The sequence below is a fragment of the Lacerta agilis genome, chromosome 5, assembly GCF_009819535.1.
Source record: "Lacerta agilis isolate rLacAgi1 chromosome 5, rLacAgi1.pri, whole genome shotgun sequence".
Classification (NCBI taxonomy): Eukaryota; Metazoa; Chordata; class Lepidosauria; order Squamata; family Lacertidae; genus Lacerta; species Lacerta agilis.
Window position 1 is genome coordinate 4,024,484 of NC_046316.1, and position 20,177 is coordinate 4,044,660.

Sequence of the window (20,177 nt, forward strand, 5' to 3'; positions counted from 1 at the left end):
AGTCAGTTCAGAGCTTAGAATGAGCCTACTGGGGTTGGGGGGAAAGTGCAGCCCATCATCTCCCATGCTAGCTTTCACAAAGCACTCTGGAGCACCTGTGGCTACAAGCAAACGCCCTAGGCGCTGTGCTTCCCAACATGCCCCTCCTCTGCCCTGAGACGCCTCACCACTTCCGGTCTCTAACGGTGATGACATGGTGACAAGCCTCACAGCCTGTACCTATGGGGTTGGATCATGTCCTCAATTCCTACTACACTTAAGACCAGTGTTTTTCAACCACTGTTCCGCGGCACACTAGTGTGCCGCGAGATGTTGCCTGGTGTGCCGTGGGAAAAATTGTGTTTATTTGATTCCTATTCAAGAGAATTACTTTATATATAGTCAATATAGGCACAGAGTTATTTTTTTTTAACATTTTCTAATGGTGGTGTGCCTCGTGATTTTTTTCATGAAACAAGTGTGCCTTTGCCCAAAAAAGGTTGAAAAACACTGCTTAAGACTACTGAAAACTAGTGATGGGCTATGACCATGTCATATTCTGAAATGCAATTCTGAACCTTTTGTGAAAGAGGGGGATATTACGTCAGATGGGTGGTTGGTAGAAGGTTCTCTACACAACAGAAAGGAAAGTATATTGCAGGGGCAGAGGCGGTTTTTGCACATTTCTCTATGTGGCTGGGCCGTAGCCATGAACTGGAGGGTAGAATTCATTTTTCATGCCCATCCAAGTACACGACCTTGAACCTCTTTTACTGAAGCTTTCAAAATTTCCAACTGCAGCAACACTAATTATGCTGGCGGTTTTGGCGATGTGGACACTTTCCTGCTCTTGGACTGAGAGCTCAGGCCACAAAGCAGCCACCAGACAGTAATGATTTTTGGCCAGTCCCAAAACTTGTCTGGAGTCCCACCACTGTCTCAAAAGTGAAAGGCTCTCTGTTCCTGCTACTAGCCTCTCCGTTTAGCACCTTGCACACCATTTGTGATTCACAGCTTACTCTGTTAAGCAAATGCCACTGTGGAGATTGAGACAAACACAGTGTGAGCAAATGTAAATCTAGACTTTTGGGTTGCCTTATCAGTTATCACAAACTGTCATGGCTGCAGATACATCAATAAGTCCCCAGCAGGGCCAAACTACTGCAGATGTTTCTGTGCCCAGTGCTATACCTTCCACCACCTCCTCTTTGGCAAACTGCTAATCTCAAACACCTTTGGAAATCCGTAACATGAAAACAACTATGGCTACTTGTGGTGAACCAACACACATCCCTCTGTCCTTGGCTGGTCTGCCTACTCACTAGGTGGGCTCTCTTTAGCCTGTGATGCCCCCCGTAACCCCGGACAACTACAGCTGCTGCTGTACCTTAATTAAACCCACAAAGCAACAAAAAGCTGGAAACTGTCTCCTTATTCCCAGACTTGGTGCCATCTTTTCACAACCCTTCTCCTTTTCTTCATTTAATGTGGCAATCCTATATAGTTTGGATTTGAAGAGTTTGGATTTGATATCCCGCTTTATCACTGCCCGATGGAGTCTCAAAGCGGCTAACATTCTCCTTTCCCTTCCTCCCCCAAAACAAACACTCTGTGAGGTGAGTGGGGCTGAGAGACGTCAGAGAAGTGTGACTAGCCCAAGGTCACCCAGCAGCTGCATGTGGAGGAGCGGAGACGCGAACCCGGTTCACCAGATTACGAGTCTACCACTCTTAACCACTACACCACACTGGCCTCTACTTGAAAAAGTTTGACTGAGTTCAATGGAGATTGCCGTCAAGCAAACAGACCTAAGGCTTGCCCAGCAATTGTTAAATTTCTATACTGCCCCTTCACCCGAGGATCACAGGGAGGTTTATGATATAAAAACACAAAAATTCATAATACAAAAATACTCAACTTTACACCTGTCAGGCACTGTTTTGGCTCAGTGCCAGCAGATTTACATTGCCAGAGACTAACTAACTAGCTGGTTCCTTGTATCACTAATCCCTGCTGGATCAAGACCTGCAATAAGACCCTCTACCCATTTGCAGTGCAGCGCAGAGCAACAGAAAATACACTAGCAGTTTCCCCAGCGTGTATGATGCCATAGTCGCACAAGAAGTTAGGCACTCACCCCCATAACCAGTGGTAGTTCTAGGCCTAATCGACAAAATAAAAACCAACAAATTGCTGGGCCTGGTGGATTATAAAAAAGAGAAATAACACATGCACATTTTTTTTGGCAGGCTGGTTAATTTCTGCATCTATTAATTGTTAAAAAACTTTTTAAATAAAAGTTTCTTACATAATCAAGCTTTTTTTAATTAAAAAACCCCATAAATTTATTATTTTCTCACAATAAATGAAATTCTAATGGACAGCCGTAAAGAGATGAGGCATTCGTCCCTTTGACAGGATGTGTCTTTTAATTCAGTTCAATCTACAGCGAAAGAGCTATTAGTGCAGAGGTGGGAAGCCTCAGACCTGGGGGCCAAATCTGGCCCTGCAGACTTCTCTATTCGGTCCTTGGGACTCCCCCAAGGCCACCAACTCCCACCAGGTCACAACTCTCACTAGCTTGCTTCACACCCCTTTTGTGGTTCTGCTTGGCTACCATATGCCCTAGACCAGGGGTTACCAGCCTGTAACACCTGTAGGGCCAGCCCATCATTTTTTCCTTTCAGCAGCTTGATTTGGCAGCTGGTTCTTGGTTTCACACAGAAAACATCCAGACGTTTCCTGCCTCTCTTCTCCCTTGGTTGGCACAAGTAGCAGGGCCCCAGATTTGGTGGCCTCTGCTGCAGCTCCAAACCCCACAGAGGCCTGCCAGAGGTCACGATTGTGGTCTTAGTCTAACACTCTGCCCAGTGTACTATACTGGCATGTCTATATGGCAAAAACAACAGACTGACAGAACTATCTGAAATTACAAAAACACATCTTAATTTTTTAAAAGCAGAGTGTAGGTCCAGCATCAACTAGATTGCTCTTCAATGACGTGACCAGAATTGTTTAATTTTCTGCTTTAACAAAATAATGATCATGACTGATATTTATTCTGCTAATTATTTGTTTCCTACTGACTGCTAACATCATTTAGCCAAGGGATTCATCAAGAATAACTAATGAGAGCAATAACAAGGTTCTGGCAAGGATCAGTAATTAAGGATCAGTAAAACCAGCTTGCCATCTGAGTTTATTTAGTCCAGTTATTACTGGGGCTGAAGGAAGCAGACTTATTCACTGGGAAAGAGAGGAAATGAACCCGTGTGCTTTAGAAAGCACAGAGCGAGAAAGCACAAGGAGTCTGCTGACAGAATTCCAGCCCTAGAGCCAGAGTTTGTCTGAGGAATTAAACCCAGAGCAAGTCCACATACTGTGAACCTGAAGCCTACAATCACATCCAACTGTCTTTGCAGAACAATATTGAGGGGATGCCAGGCAGAGGATGGTAAGCCCCAGGACAGGTAGACAGGGGAGTCCAATAAAAGGGATTTGAGGGGGCAGACAGGGATGGAGAGCCTAAGAGTAGCCTCTAGTCTAAAGATCTGAATCAGAAGTCTCACTGCCAAAGATGCATGGACTTCCAGGCAGCTGGATTCTTCGGGAAGGTTACCAAATTGGCCCTGCAACCAATCAGGCTGTAATCGTTCAAGAGAAAATGAGGTCTTTTTTTTTGCTTCAACAATCTTTGGGAATACTTTCATGGGAATCAGTCAGTAAGGAGAGAGCTGCAACTGGAACTTGAGGTGAAAATTCATTTGCAACATAATTTGTGGGGGTGGGGTGGGGAGGGAACCTCTGTAGCATCAGGTGTGTTGGGTGGGCATTCTCTTTTTGTCAGTTTGACAGCTTCTCTGCCCCCTAAAGGAAGGAGGACTCTTCTGACCCAGCCAAGCATGAAGACTGGGGTTTGGGTAAGTTGATCCTTGGAGATCGGCCTGGACCAGCGTATGCGAGTTAAAGTCCAATTTAGCTTTGCATTGGTGTGGGAAGGGATGACCACCATCTGCAGGCTGGAACTGATGTTAGAACAACAGGAGTCCTTAAGGAAATAATCAGAGGCGAAGAGCTGGAGAAGACCTACTCCACTGCAAAAACTGTGGGTGTGGCTGCAGGTAGAGAAGCTGACAGTATAACTCTTGAGTGTTTCCTCCTGATTTCCTCACCTCCCTGCCACATGAACAATTTCCACCTCAGATTCACTAAATATGGCAGCCTTCTCTTTGATTGATGCTGTTGAGATATGGTTGAGGCAGAGAAGAGAGCTGACACTTGTTCCTTGTCTGATTCTCCCCTTGCCTGCCTGCTCAGGGGGAAAATTGCAGTGAGGGAGAAATAAACCTAGTCTGTCTTTGGTCTCCTCTTCTCCCACATTGTGGAGTCAGGTCTGGATGAGAAGGTGCTAGCATAATGGAAAAGGCCGTTGTGGGAAGGTGAGGTGACATTCACAAGTCTTTCCAAGTGACTCACAGTGGCTTGGCAGCCTGTTGTTACTTCTGAATCTCTCTCTTTTATCTAGCTGAGACCTGTTGACGAAGAGTATCTGGCTTCAAGCCCAACTTCAAGCCTCTGTGAAGGAAAGACAAGACTTGTTGCACAACCACTTTGGATCTACAATACTTGGAAATGACAGACCATGTGCTCTGTTGGCTGATGAGCAACAAGAGGCTAGGATCGTAGCACAGCACCACTCAAATGTCAGGCTGTCAGATGCAGCTACTTGGAGTCGGGATGCCAAACTGGCAAATGGCTGGCACCCATGGCTTCTCCACTGAGAGATGGAGGAGCTTTGAAAACCATGGCCAATGAGGCCAGTAGGGTGCTAGCAGGACCCTCTGAACATAGGTTCCAGAGAACTCATCCCAGGAAAGGAGCAGGAGGAAAATGTACAGTAGCCCATTGGGCCACATTGACACCTCCATGTGGCACTTTGTGACATATCTTGGAAGCTGGAAATTCTGGTTTGTTGCAAAGAGGTCCACCACCAGATATCCAAACCCGATCTGGAGCTGGGCAAAACCTGACAGATGTGGAGGAAGTATGTGTTCAAAGGCTGTATATCCTGGTTTACAATCCATGGTTTGGGAGGCAGCCATCATTACATCTCCAATAGGTCATAAACACTGAACAATACCATGTTATGTTCACTTTGCTTTGAATCCAGCTAATGATTATTTTGTAGCTCTGTAAATTTGTTCTCAGATTGGACGTTTCCAACAGCAAATGTCATACAGACAATCTGAAAAATACTAAAGTAAGGTCAAGTAAAGCATTTTGGTTTGCATCCATATTTTCATTTGTGTTTGTTGGACATAGTACACTGGAGATAATCCAAATGATCTCCAGAAAGGGAAATAAATACAAAGTCCTTTTATTATTCAGTTTTCCCAAGGACTTTTTGGCTCATTGCTTCCCCCACCTTATCTTTTGGTATAGACTGTTCCTGATGTATTGATCCTTAAAAAACAGAAAAACAAAACAAAACATGGCACTTTTAATTAGTCCAGTTTCTGCTGCCTCAAAACATAAAGTTGAAAAGCTGAACTTCATACTTTCAGCAAAACAAATCAGGGTCTATTTAAGATCTCTGATATAATAGATTTGTTTCTCTTAAGACTCCTTAAGAGTATGACAAACAGTTCTGAAATATTTTAATAAAAGGAATCATAAAAATGCGCTCAGTACCCACCAAGTCTCAACCAGTGGACCGCAACTAACCTTCCTGCCTGTTGGATCTACTGTTCCACGTAACATTCTGTTGTCTCTTCCTTCTTCAGAGACAGATGAATGAGTGTCTAATTAGGAGCATTTACTATCTCCCATAGAAGTGAATGGTTTCCCTTGTGGAGAAAACAAAGTTGAGGCATTGGTAACACTGTATGAAGGTAGTACCTGACCTTACCCCTGGATCTACAGTTTTGAGAGCTGGGGCCAAGAATAGTCCCCACCACCTAAAAGCTGACCTCAGTTGTGGTTTTCAAAAGGAGGAGCAATAGGTGAGATAAGGACCTATTGCTCTGAACACCCCCCTTGCAAATTGCTCCTCCTCATTCTTCTGAGGCTGCAGCAGTTTCTTCCTGTTGCACATCCTGCCAAGATTAGAACCTGAAGAGTGGGCAACGGACATCTGGGAGCTAAGTTGGTGTGTCACTGAGAAGCCCAGTTTGGCTGGAAGCCTGCACATGGCCCAAGACATTGGGTTTATTTGTAACTTTGCTCTGGATGATAAGCACGTCACTCTTGCACAGTGATCAGAGAAGCAGTTCCTTTAAGTGTTCCCCCGCCAGGTAAAGTTGCCAAAGACCATCTCCATAGCGGTGGTGGTGGTACTGGGAACTACCCCCCACCCTATAGAAGCAATAACAGTGCAAGCCTAATGAGTCCCCAGAACCTTCACTCTATTGAATGCTAGCATCCCCCTTCACACTTATATCAGCTGAAACGGATGAGATGAGACTGGAAATCTGGGTATTTTTAAACTGCTTGAACTCTTGGTATCTTCTGCCATGAATATGAAGCACATAGAGGCAGGGATGAAGTGCAAATGGGCGAACTGTAGGTGTTCCACCTTCCAGAGGCTTTCCAAACCCTCACTGGACTCCACTGTTTGTGGTGTTCCCTTCCCTCTCTGGGAGACAGACTGAACCTTGAAGTCAGCCTCACACCCTTCTCTAGAGGAGTGACTTCAAACCTGACCACGAGGACACCAGTTCAAATATGGGGTTTGTGTGGGCTTGGGGCAATATGTTATTTTAAAATCTTTTTGTGTTTGGAGATAAAATCTTTTTATGTGAAAACAGCCTGAGTAACCTTCCTTGTGGTGGCCTCTGGATGGCCTCTTGCTCGGCCTCCGAGGATTGCATCTGTCTAATATTGCTCACCACATTTCCATCTACAAATGAAAGAGGAAAGTTCAGTAAATCTTCCTGCTGAACTTCAAGTCCAATCTCCGTTCCTTTTGCATAACAAGGTCTCAAAATAGTTTCATTTACAGCTGGGTGAAATAGTGAAAGGAGACAACAATATTCTGTTTTAAAGTAGCCAGGTTCACTAGCTCTCTGGTTTTTACGTAAAAACAAGGTGGTTTTTTAAAAAAGGATTAAACAAATTTGCAGAGGATATGGTTATCAATGGCTACAAGCTACAAAGGCAATGTTCTATCTCCACAGTTGGAGACAGTATTCTGCCAAATGTAGAGCCTCCAACATTCCCAAAATGAAAATAGGGACATTCTGTTCTGTGGGTGGCGCTGTGGTCTAAACCACAGAGCCTAGGGCTTGCTGATCAGAAGGTCGGCGGTTCGAATCCTCGCGATGGGGTGAGCTCCCATTGCTTGGTCCCAGCTCCTGCCCACCTAGCAGTTCGAAAGCATGTCAGAAGTGCAAGTAGATAAATAGGTACTGTTCCGGCGGGAAGGTAAACAGCGTTTCCGTGCGCTGCTCTGGTTCACCAGAAGCGGCTTTGTCATGCTGGCCACATGACCCGGAAGCTGTATGCCGGCTCCCTCAGCCAGTAACGCGAGATGAGCGCCGCAACCCCAGAGTCGGACACGACTGGACCAGGTCAAGGGTCCCTTTACCTTTACCTATTCTGCATCAGTACCACTGCTTCAGCATTTCCTTCTCGTCAAGTACAAAAGTTATTAGAGGAAACACACAAAACTGCAGTTTTTTTAAGCACAGAAATATTCGAATTTATGTGTTGTGTTTGGGGAAGGCTGAGAGGAAAAGAAAACCCCAAATCAATAAATGCAACTAGCTATATACAGTGGTACCTTGGTTTAAGAACTGAATCCATTCCGGAAGTTCATTCTTAAACCAAGGCGTGCTTTCCCATAGCAGCGGGGGACTCCATTTACAAATGGAACACACTTAATAGGAAGCGAAACATGTTCTGATTCCAAGGCAAAGTTCACAAACCAAAACACCTACTTCCAGGTTTGCAGTGTTATTAATCCAAGTTGTTTATAAACTAAGCTGTTCTTAAACCAAGGTGCCACTGTGTGTGTGTGTGTGTGTGTGTGTGTGTGTGTGTGTGTGGAGACTATGCAATGACATAATGCGCTTAGGAGTATTTTAGAAGCATGATAACTTTGAACAACCATTATTATTGTGATTGTGCAGGTGTATGATATGGGGTGTCCCAATGTTTATTTTGGAGTCCAGCGACATATACACTTTTGAATTCAGGGCAGGGGTGCCAATCCTGGGGCCCCCCAGGGGTAAGCGCCACTCCACATAGTTGAGCACAAGACATGACATGGCACACACCCAGCATTTGAATGACAATGCCTATCAACTGGGGGGGGGGGGGGTTTGGCCCCCTTAAATATTTTATTGGGGGTGTTGCAAAGGGATCTTGGCCTCTAGGAGTTGGCTCCTATGGTTCAGAGATATACAAATTTCCTTTTTTTAGTGTTTCAAACTTGTGAGCAAATGAGGTACTGGGGTGAATCCTGGCTGAATCAGCTGCACAGACATTCCCAGGCATCACCTCCCCTAGCCACTCTGGGACTTTCGTTCACCCAAATGCACAAAATGGGGAGACAAGTCAGATTTCAGAAGGCGACTCCAATTCAGCTCCTGGGAGAAATCAATGTGTTTTTTCCCATCCAAGTGAGAAGCCAGGCAGGAAAGGGCTTTGGAGGGAGGCGTTTTTGCTCCGGAAGACCCCTCCCCACCTGCCCAAATGCCTCTACACTCCGGGAAACTAGTCTGGTTCATTTTAAGCCACAGAGAGGGACAAGCCGCAGGATCAGATCTCTCTGCATCTTTTTCAAAGCAGGACCCAAAGAGGAAATGCCCACAACACACCTCAGTGACACTTGAGGTTCCCAAATGAAACTGGCAAGGAAAGGTGAGGCAGCAATGCAAACGAATCGGGCTGGGACCTAAGAGGTTTGGATGCAGAGCAAACCCTCCCCAGTGTGTGCAGTGTTGCTGAGCAGCTGGTAAATCTGTGCAAATGGGAACCTGAAGTAGGTTGCTGCTTCTCTCTTTCCCTGGCCGGGAGATGGGAGGAACAATGGATGAAAAGGTGGGGGAAGATTTGGGTGGGGGTTTTTTTACAAGGAGGGGGGAGGGAAGGCTTGCAACTGGGAATTTGTGACTCTGCACGCCAAAGTGAGAGGCCATGAGGGCTTAAGGGTTTTCATGAAGGTCCTAGCATTTTTAGGGCAGTTGGAGACTATGCAAATGCCAAAATGGGCACCTGGGTGACTCCTGTGAGAACAGGATGCTGGGCTAGATGGGCCTTTGGCCAGATCAGTCAGGGCTCTACCTTTTTCTGTTGATGTGTGGAGGCTATTCTTTGCTTCAGCTCAATTGTCAATTCTTCCTCCCCATGCATTCAAAAGGTGAGGCTTAACAGTTGTTCTTTCTTTTTCATGCTTTGGCCGACTGCAAAACCTTTAAATATTTTCTAGGCGGCCTTTGATTTTGATTTTTCTAAAAAACATAAATACTTCAAAGGAGACGATGTGTCTGAAATCCTGCTCTCTGACATGTTAGTTTTCCTTGAGCAGGCTCTGTGTCTTTCCATACATTTGCAACCTATATCTTGCTGCCTGAATAGCTGTTTGCCTGCATTCTGAAGCGGAAGGATCTCAAGTGAGCTGTGCCACCTACTTTCCCTGAACATGTAAATCAGAGTTCCACAAATTTAAGCAATTCTTTAGCTGCCAAATAAAGCAGAATTAAAATAAACAGAAGCTGTGAACTGGATAAAAACAGATGCACAAATACATAAACAATATGAACAGCTACCTCATCTCTCAACAAATATGTAATTAAATTTTCTGAAACATCGACTGTGGGAGGATTAAAACACCAAAAATAACCTGCCACAAGTCTCTCCACAGCACTTTTAAAATGTCTTGGCCACGAGTTAACACAGGGGGGAGGCCTGCAGGAGATTTATAAACTGACATGGCCAGTAACCTCAAACCACTCTTGTTCCTTCCATTTAAAACAAGAGACACCAATGACATTTTGACAGTAAGGAAAGAAAGAAAATACAGGTGATTCACACTTTGTTGATTCCTTGATCTCCTTCTGTCATTCAGCAGCAGCAGCAGTCATGTTGACTGCCTGAGTTCACCAATTACCTTTAAAAACACCAGACAGGAGCTAAATTATCCAAGAAACCACCTGTTTTTGTGAGTCAGGTGCTATTAACAATATAGCTGCTATTGGTCTGGAAGCCCAAAGTACCTCAGGCGTGAAACAGGAAAATACCTGCAAGTCATTTCTCTGCTGTACCACTACGAACCAATATGTCTGCGTTTTCTGCAGCTTTTTGTGGCTTCTGTCATTAAATGTTGAGGTTCCCCCGGCGGAACAAAAAAGAGATGATGTGAGCCTCTGGCTGTGGTGTTTGTGCTTCCTGTCAGGCGCCATTTGAATCCTCAGGGCGATGGCCTCAGTGGTTCAACTACTCTCTGCTATTCTTAGACAAGTCACATGGCAAGTCTTCAAAACATGTAATTTTTTTGACCGGCAATATTTCAGGTAAATATTTCCCATGTGGGTGCTTTTTCATATAATGGCTTCTCAAGTATCATTTTTTTTTTTTAATGAAGTCACTGTCATTCTCTCTTTCATCACATTTTCTTACATCACGTTCTCTTTCATCACATATTTAAAAAATACACGTTCCCCCACCTTAACTCTTTTATTCTCGTAAACAACCCTGTAAATTAGGTTGGGCTGAGAGATGGTGTCTGGCTTAAACATTGTGTTCTATCACCCTGAACTGAAGACCCTGTCACCTTATTGTGCAACATCAGCGCTGGCATTATTCTTACAGACAATTGCCAAGCCTCCCAACTTGCTCTTATCTGCCAAACTAAATCCCCAGAGCTGTTTCTGCACACTCAGGTGGTGCTGTCTGTGCCAGCCTATGCTCAGCTTGCTTGCTTTTTATTTTCTAAGGTCTTTCCCACACATTCTATAAAGAATGGGGAAAGGAGGAATTGTTCTGTGCTTCAAAATACCCTCCTCCCCATTTAACACTTCACACAGTCTGCAAATATTCAAAGTGCTCAGAAGCATTCATTAAAAGCCTTCTATAGTTACTGCAATAATCAGAAAAAAACAGTGACTGTGTTCTTGATGCTTTGAAATTAACCCCCTAAAAGACACGCAACAAGCACATTTTTCTTTGCACATTTCTTTCTCTGCTCTCTGAAATATAAATTTCCCCTTTGTGGGATGTTCAAAAAGCATATAACTTTTAAATAACTTTTCCATATCAAATGAACCTGTGCATCTTGTTCTAGCAATGGCTGTGAAAATCATCTCGTGTCAACTGAAGCATAGAAGCAGACCAAAGTGAGATTAAATTTGGGGTGGAAACAAGGTTTTCTACAAGATTTCTTGAAGTTCCATCTCAAAGTTCTATACAGGGAAATCATGTACTATACAGCTCAGTCTGCACATGAATAGCCCACAACTTTTGGGAGTGGTTATTTAAGTGTATGGGCTGTCGGATCTATGCTTTGTGCAGGGTTTGTATTACTAGGTCAAACTGCTTCTTGGCTGGGCTTTTACTCTCTCACATGGGGCCACTCACTTCTTTATTTATAAGAGTATTTCTAAAGCCCCTATTTCATATGAAAATAGCTTGGTGGTATCCAGTAAATAAATCCTGAGCTCAGTTCACAGGATTTTGTAAGTCAGTCTGGTGCAGAGTGATGGATTAGGACCTGTGAGGCCTAGGTTCTAATACCTTTCTTGACCATGAAGCTCAAAGGGTGACCTAGGACTAGATCTTTCAACCCTACACAGGGTTGTTGCAGAGATGAAATGAGGAGTGGGAGAACCATGCAAGGCTTCCCCCCTCTTATGCACAATCAACTCACATCAAGTTGCATGGGACCCCAGAACGTAACCCCCGCCTATGTGGGGAGTCACCTGAGAACCTCCTTGGAGGAAAGGTGGGATATACCGGAAATGTAATAATAAATAGGTTGTATTTTCCAATTAGCTTTGCTGAGATACTACCAAAAACCTTGGTGTCAGCGTGGATCAAGGACTGCACAGCAAGATTTGCAAACCTTACCCAAGAATGCGAGGTATTTCTAGACGCGGAGAAAGCGTTTGATAACGTCTCATGGAGTTTTATGAAGGAAAATCTGAAGATGATGGGTATTGGAAAGAACTTCATGAAGTGTATAGAGGCGATATATAGAGATCAAAACGCAAAAATTATTGTAAACGATGAAACTACTCAAAATTTTAAAATAACGAAAGGAACAAGGCAGGGCTGCCCATTATCACCTTTATTATTTATAACAACTGTAGAAGTCTTGCTTCAAAAAATAAGGAAAAATGAAGCCATAATAGGCATCAGACAAGGCTATAGAGAATACAAACTTAAGGCTTATGCAGATGATATAGTCTTAACATTACAAGATCCGCAATACTCATTAAAGGAAGCGTTAAAAGAAGTTGAAGAGTTCGGGGCCCTGGCAGGGTTGAAATTAAATAAAACAAAGACAAACATGATAGTGAAGAATATGAATGAAGAACAAAAAGACCAATTGGAAAAACAAACAGGAATAAAAGCGGTGAAGAAAGTGAAATATCTAGGCATTTGGTTGACAGCAAGAAATCGTGATTTATATAAGGATAATTATTTAACGACGTGGAAGGAGATTACAAAAAACTTGGAAATTTGGGAAAAACTTAAATTGTCATGGTTGGGGAGGATAGCCACAGTTAAAATGATGATCCTGCCTAAAATGCTTTTCCTCTTTCAAACTATACCAATTGTGATGGGTCAAAATCAGTTTAAAGAATGGCAGAAAACAATCTCCAGATTTATATGGCAGTGCAAAAAACCCAGAATAAAATTTAAAATTATGACAGATAAAAAAGAAAGAGGAGGCTTTGCACTGCCAGATCTCAAGATCTATTATGAATCAGCCTGTCTTGTATGGATAAGAGAATGGCTTAAGCTAGAAAACTCAGATTTATTAGATCTGGAAGGCTTCTCAAATAGATTCGGGTGGCACGCATACTTATGGTATGATAAAATTAAAGCACACAAAGGTTTCTTAAACCATACAATAAGGAAATCATTATTTTTAGTTTGGAACAAATATAAAGAATGGTTTGAGAGAAAAACACCAAGATGGTTGTCACCTCAAGAAGCCTTCACAATAAAAAAAACCAATACTGAGGGAAAATGGATCACATATAGAGACATATTAATAGGTGATAAGAAAGAACTGAATATAAGACCGTATGAAGAGATTAAAGACAGGCTGCAAGGATGGTTGGAATACTGTCAACTGCATAGTGTTTTCCAAAAAGATAAGAAAGAAAGAGGATTTGATCAGGAGGAGACACTGTTAGACAAAATAGTGATGGGAAATGACTCCAAGATCTTGTCTAAAATATATGAATTTTTATTAGAGTGGAATACCAAGGATGAAGAGATAAAAAGTGTCATGATTAGATGGGCAATGGACCTAGGCCACAATATTGAATTTGAAAAGTGGTATAAACTGTGGAATATAAGATTGAAATTTACAGCATCAGTACAGTTGAAAGAAAATATATACAAGATGATATACAGATGGTACATCACCCCAACTAAACTGTACAAAATGTATAAATCAGGAAATAAAAAATGCTGGAAATGTGGGTTGAAGGAGGGAAACTTCATCCACATGTGGTGGAATTGTATTAAAGTGAAACAATATTGGGAAGAAATTTACAATGAACTAAAAAAGATCTATAGATATTCATTTAAAAAACTGCCCGAAGCATTCTTGTTGGGTATGGTAGGAGAGGATGTAGAAAAAGAGGATGTGACTCTATTTATGTACGCAACAACAGGTGCGAGAATCTTATTGGCACAAGTTTGGAAGCAACAACAAATCCCAACAGTAGATGAATGGAGACAAAAAATGGTGAGCTATATGGAAACAGCAAAATTGACAGTGAAAATTCGGCAAACAGGAAGTGGAACATATGAAAAAGAATGGGGAAAATTTCTATTATATTTGAATAGAATATGTGGAATTTGAAATAGTAATTAGAATCTCATTGCTTGATCTAGAACACTTTATTGAGTTGGAAATATATAAGAATATAAAGAGGAAAAGATGAGGACAAAGCTGAAAATAATTAAGAACATATGATAAAAACAATAAAGAGGTTTGAAACCGCAAGAACTGAACAAAAGAAAGAATAAAACAGAGGAAGAAGGGGGGAAGCCGGAGGGGAAAGAAAGGGGGAGGAATAGGGAGGGGTTCAGTAATGACAGATTTGCATTGTAAGAAGAATGGAACTTATAGGAGGTAAAAAAGAATATAAGGAGGATATACGACACAAATATATGGAATGAAATATAAACTATGGAATAACAATGTAAATATAATTGACGAGTTCTATGTTTGTATGTTAAAGTAAAAATTTAATAAAAAAGTATGATATAAAAAAAAAAAAAGAATGCGAGGTATTAACTGAAAGTGAAAACCTAAAAGTTGAGAATCCGGTCAACAGGTTGCTCAGTGGTACCTCAGCAAACTAATCACCCATGTCTTACTTCCCAAATTTGAAATATATATAGACATTTGCTTATCGAGAACACATAATTTCCCTATGTTTAAACTCAGGCATGGGTCTTAAAACTGAGTGTTAGGCAAATATTTAGCCTGTACATCAAGACTCAGTTAGGCTAGAGCTGGTTAGGTGATAGTCACTGAACACATTCAAGACTTCAGTTCAGACGTTCTTGCTGCTTTAAACTACTGGAACACTTTGCTGGTTCTACCTGTAAATCACCTTTGCTGGTTCTACCTGTAAATCACCTTTTTCTTGCCCTCAACTGGAGTTGGGTTTAACACCCTACTTGGAAATGCATTTATTCTGAGAATAATTATAGTATTGAATTATAGCAATTTCTCTACAAAGTATCTCTGTGTCTATGCTAGATAGCCATATAAATCTAGCATGAATGATATAAGCTTATCACATCACTAATTTAAAAATAAACAAAAATAAACAAGCTTTGATAAAAGGAGCATTACCTTGGCAGGTTCGTTCATCTGTTAGTAGCTTATATCCCTTCTGGCAACTGCACTCAAAGCTGCCCACAGTGTTTCGGCAGAAGTGGTCACAGCCACCATTGTTTACCAGACATTCATCTATATCTGTTAGAAACGAGAGAGAAATAAATTGAACTAAAAATCAGTAATATACCTTTTTCCTGGGGGATGGAGGAGGTAGAAAAGTATTATTTTGCCTGTTCCCACAAAAATCTGAACTTAAGATTTCCACAGGCACTATACTTGCCCACAATGCTACCAGGATGAAGGAAGGGGAAAGTTTTAAAGAATATTAATTGGCTATGAAATTAGTTGTGTGAGCTTCTTCATCAACATAACTATGGAAAAATGAGGGGGAAAATATTGAGGAAAACAGCTGTAGAAAAACTGAATTGCTGTTCAGCAATCATATTCCACCCTGTAAGTTCATTAATTCAATGCATGTCAAATGTTCCACAATGATTAAAAAATTAAATTAATGTATACTTGTAGCATCTGTGAAGACAGAATCTTAAAAAATTAAAATGGTATAATTACTTTTCTTTACTTTTCTCTCTACCTGAACAAACTTAACTTGGAGGCCTTAGTCTTCATTGTCATTTCAATCTCAATATACCTAAGACCACACCTCTGCTTTCTCTCTCCACACCCTCTACTCTCTTAATTTTTAAACAGTTGTCACCTTCCACTTTGCTCAACTGGTGTGTGGCCTTGCCTTTATCCACTCTCCACCCCACCCCCAGTTCTTTGCAAGACAATATTGCAAAAATACATCCCTTACCCTCTGTTATGCCAGCAAAAACCACTGGTTCCTTCCATCGTTCTCTCTTCCCTAGATTACTGCACTCTTCTCCTCTTGGGTCTTCCCACTGTCTCACCTTGATCCCCTCAAATCTATTTAGCACTATTCTGCTCAATCCTTTCACTAATCCCATCTCCATCATCAAATTACATCCCTTTTAATATGCTTACGCTGGCTCCCTGTGTAATACCAGACCGTTGTTCTTATCTTGAAAATCCTCTGCAGCCTTGCAGCCCTCGTCTTTCTTCTCTTATATCCCTATATAACCCTAAACCTTGGCCAGTTCTATCATCCTCAACCATCCAAAGTTCTCCTGCTTCTGCAAAGACACCGCCATTTCTCCCCTGTATTCCTAAACTGCTTCCCATAACACCTCCATGATGCTATCAACACTCTTGCTTCTTCCAGAGCCCCCCAACCAGCCTACTTTTTCCAAGAAGCCTTTGGCACAACCCTTAGGCACTACCATTGCAACTAAACTTGTAACATATAATAGCACATATAATAGAACAATAGTATATAATTCTCTCTTCCTCCCCCTAATTTGTTTTTTAAAAAATATTTTTTAATTAAGGATTTTCTTGTTTTACAAAGGTATATGCAATCTCTCTCTCGTATTTTTCCATGTAACGTTTTTACACATCAGTTTCGTTTGTTGAGACATTAGGAAGAAAAGGGGGGAGATGTGAGCGGGATGGAGAGATGGGCGGGGTGGCGATGTTTCTACTTTATTTATGTAGGGTTTGGTGTTAGCGTCGTTTGTGCAGGTTCTCTGTTGTTCGCTTGTGCTCCTTTGGTGGTGAGAGAGGCCGGGGTTGCCGTAGGGTGTGATTGTTCATTTGTGGTTGGCTGTGGTGGTCTGTGTGCGTGGGGTGGATGAGTGTTTTTGGTCAGGTTAGCCATATTGATTTGTATGCTATCGGTAGATTTTTGTCATTGTCTTGTTGGGCTGTGTGTGTGATGAAGGGGAGCCATACTGGGGTGAGGGCATCTTCTTCTATTTGTCCTTGTGTCAGTTTCAGTTTATTGGTTAATTTTTCTAGTAAGGCTGTTTCCCATACTACTTTGTACCATTGGTCCATGCTTACTCCTGCCAGGTCTCTCCAGTGTCTGGCTATGATGTTTCTGGCTGCTGAAAGTGGGTGTGTTATGAGTTCTTTGTGGTGTAAGTGGGCACTGTTGTCTTGGAAGATGTTTGGTAAGACCAATTCTGGGGTGATTTCTAGCACTTGCTTGGCTCCCCCTAATTTGTTGTTTGTGTCAAACTTTAAACTGGAGGCTTCACAAGGCAGTGACCTGTCTTATACTACACAACGTACCACATACACTGATAGGCACTGCAATCACTATTCCAATCTTTTAAAACACATAAAACGCTAGCAATGAGAAAAGAATAGTTTAGGTTTTATTTGCTCTTGGCTTTATAAAATGCTTCATCGTAGCCACAGTCAAATAAAAGAGACAGCCTTACACATACATTTCAATAACCTTTTCTAACAGCATTCAATAACTGGCGGTTGCCCCATCCCTCAGTGCTATCTGTGTGCAATTCTTCTGATCTGCCCTTTTACAGCTGGAAACAGAGGTGTTTTTTCTTATCATATGAAGGAAATAAGGTGCAAGAAATGTTTATACAGAGCCTAGAGTGCAAATAGGCATTGTCTATAGAGAGAACTATTTGCAAAATAAGATCAAAGCATAACGTTCCAAAGTGGCTATGTTTGCCACAGCTGCGCTAGCTCAACATGCATGCAATCTAGTCACACAACACTTCTTTTTGGTGTCACTTTTTAATTTAGAAAATATCCAGGAAGATTTGGAGGAGATTGCACCAGTTTCAAAATGTTTAGCAAAAGGATGGGCCATAGCTGAAAGCACACAATTCCAGTTACATTATAAACAGTCTAGTTCGGCATTTATAATTGCAAATATGCGCAGTTCAATATTTCTGGCAGATAATTGTTTAGACATTAGTAAAACAAAGAGTTTTAACGTAATTTTAAAAATGTTATAAAAAATAAAACTTCTGTTGTCCAAACCACCAAAGTATCTGAATTACCCCCTCCTTTACAGGTCTATGTGCCACTGTAAACCCATGTTAACATAGATATCACCTTCTCCTTTATGGGCTCCTCTGCACAAGGAAGTAAACAACTGGTGATCTGCTGTACCAGCTTTGGTTAAAGTTAGGCTTCACAGAATCATAGAATTGTAGAGTTGGAAGGGATGTTGAGGATCATTTAGTCCAGCCCCTGCAATGCAGGAATTTGCAGCTGTCCCATACAGGGATTGAACCAGCAACCTTGGTGTCATCAGAAGATTGGTTGAGGTTAGGCTGCCTTGCAAAAGGGTAATGCCCTTCATCATTGGTGACACACACTTTGGAATTTGCTCCCTAGAAAGGGCTGTTCTGCTACGGACCTTACAATGGTCATAGGAATCATTTTTCTAGAAGATTCTGACTGACCTGATTTTACTTGGCCTTACCTGTCTAATTATTTGCTTGGGATTGCAATTTGGTTGAGAAGGTGTTTGTACTGTTTTAATATATGTTTGGCGACGTGTGCATTTTTATTTGATTTTGATATGATTGCAAATTGACCTCTTACAGTACCTCTGCCCTGGATTTCTTTCCTGGGTTTCAGCTACTTTTCTGTGTCATGTATGTTGTAGTCACATTTTTTTTTGTATCACAGCTGGTTTAAACTTGTGTGGTGAGCTGTTCTGAAGGTCCAAACGACTTCTGTGTCAGGATATTTTTCAAAACAAATAAATGAAAAACAAGAAAACATAGTACCACAAATATTTATTCATTTTTATTTCACTTATAACCTGCTCTTCAACCCAAAGGTTCCAGGGCAGTCAGTACAAAAGCGAATTCAATACAAATATACTGAAATATAAAACGTACACTATTATATAAAACCATAGGACCAATATAAAAAAAACAGCAACCCAGCAGTAGAAGAGCCCAATTTTCACTTCAGCCTTCCCCAAATGTCTGAAGGAAAAGTTATGTCTTAAGTTGACGCCGAAAATTAATGAATGAGTGGGACAACTGTGTCTCCAAAGGGAATGAGTTCTGCACCTAACAGAGAAAGCCCTCTTCTGAGCTGTCACACTATGAATTATCGCTATTGATGGAATTACGAGCAGGATCCTCTCCCATGGATCTAAAAGCACAAGTCGGCAGATAATGGGAGAGGTGCCCCTTTACACTCTAAGAACAACACCTTAAATTGGGCCCAGTAGCAAATAAGGACTGATGCCACATGATCCCAATTTGCAGTGCCAGTCACTAATCTAGCTGCCATGTTCTGCACCAGCAATAGCTTCCAAACTATCTTCAAGGCCTGTTCCACAAACAGCACACTGCAGTAGTCTAAATTAGAAGTCACCAGAGCATGTACTACTGTGGCTACGTTAACCGGGTCTGGCAAAGTCTATAGCCCACAGAATCATGTGATTAATCTACCATTTTAGATGTCTCCAAGATCTTAAGACAAATGGCTCAGGAGACTTATCTGTAACTGGACTGGATTCAATTTTTAATTGTGTAGCGATGGATTCTGTTGCATCTACTTTACAGTCCTGCATTCTCTGTGTAGTCCCACTATGGGTAATCAAATGGATAATACATGTACATAAGGCAAAAATGAAAAACAGTAAAAAGGTCAATTCATGGTCATGGTCATTTGTGTGCTGGCAAAGTCGTCATGCAATGATGCACATTTTTACAAATGAAACGCTCTTGTCAAAAATCGAATGGGGTAGATTGATGGAGTTTTGGAGCAGTTGATTTCCACGTGCACAAGCAAAGGTATCTGAATGTTCATTTGCATCTGCAGGTTTACCCTTTTAAGGTTAAGGTTTTAACCTGTTCTGAGTTTCAAGGGATAGGATCAAATCTCAGGACAAGTGGCCCGAATCACAGGGCAGGCTATTTTCTGCTTGGCTTGATGAGAACTTTGGCCACATCACATGCCCATCAGGCTAACAACCCTGAAGCACTAGGCACAGTTGACATCAGCCTGCTAAGTGCCGAGTCTGCAGAAACACATTCCCACAGCTAAACTGCAAGATGTCTCCATGACTACACAAGACGTGTCCATAGTTGCAACTGCGAGTCCAGTTATGCCGAGCAGAACTCAAGATAAGGGTCAGTGAATACCTTGTCTTGAAGCCAAGTAGAAGAACCTGATTCACATGATTTCCTAGCCAGCAGTGACACAGAAGATCACGTGCCTGTGTGTTTGCTACAAGTGTATAAATGCTTTGGACCTGCTTTGTCTGGGGCTTGGTTCCTTCTGGAGTGACCCATAACAGGACTCT

The 20,177-nt window shown here is 41.9% G+C and overlaps 1 protein-coding gene across 2 annotated transcripts in view; it reads right to left on the minus strand.

The window, feature by feature from the left end:
- The window catches only part of SCUBE1 (signal peptide, CUB domain and EGF like domain containing 1), a 180,358-nt gene that overhangs the window by 25,723 nt on the left and 134,458 nt on the right, over positions 1 to 20,177 (minus strand). For both annotated transcript variants that reach the window (XM_033148316.1, XM_033148315.1), the window contains one exon: positions 15,026 to 15,148. In XM_033148316.1, coding sequence (XP_033004207.1) covers positions 15,026 to 15,148 — 123 coding nt within the window. The remainder of the gene's footprint in view (positions 1 to 15,025; positions 15,149 to 20,177) is intronic.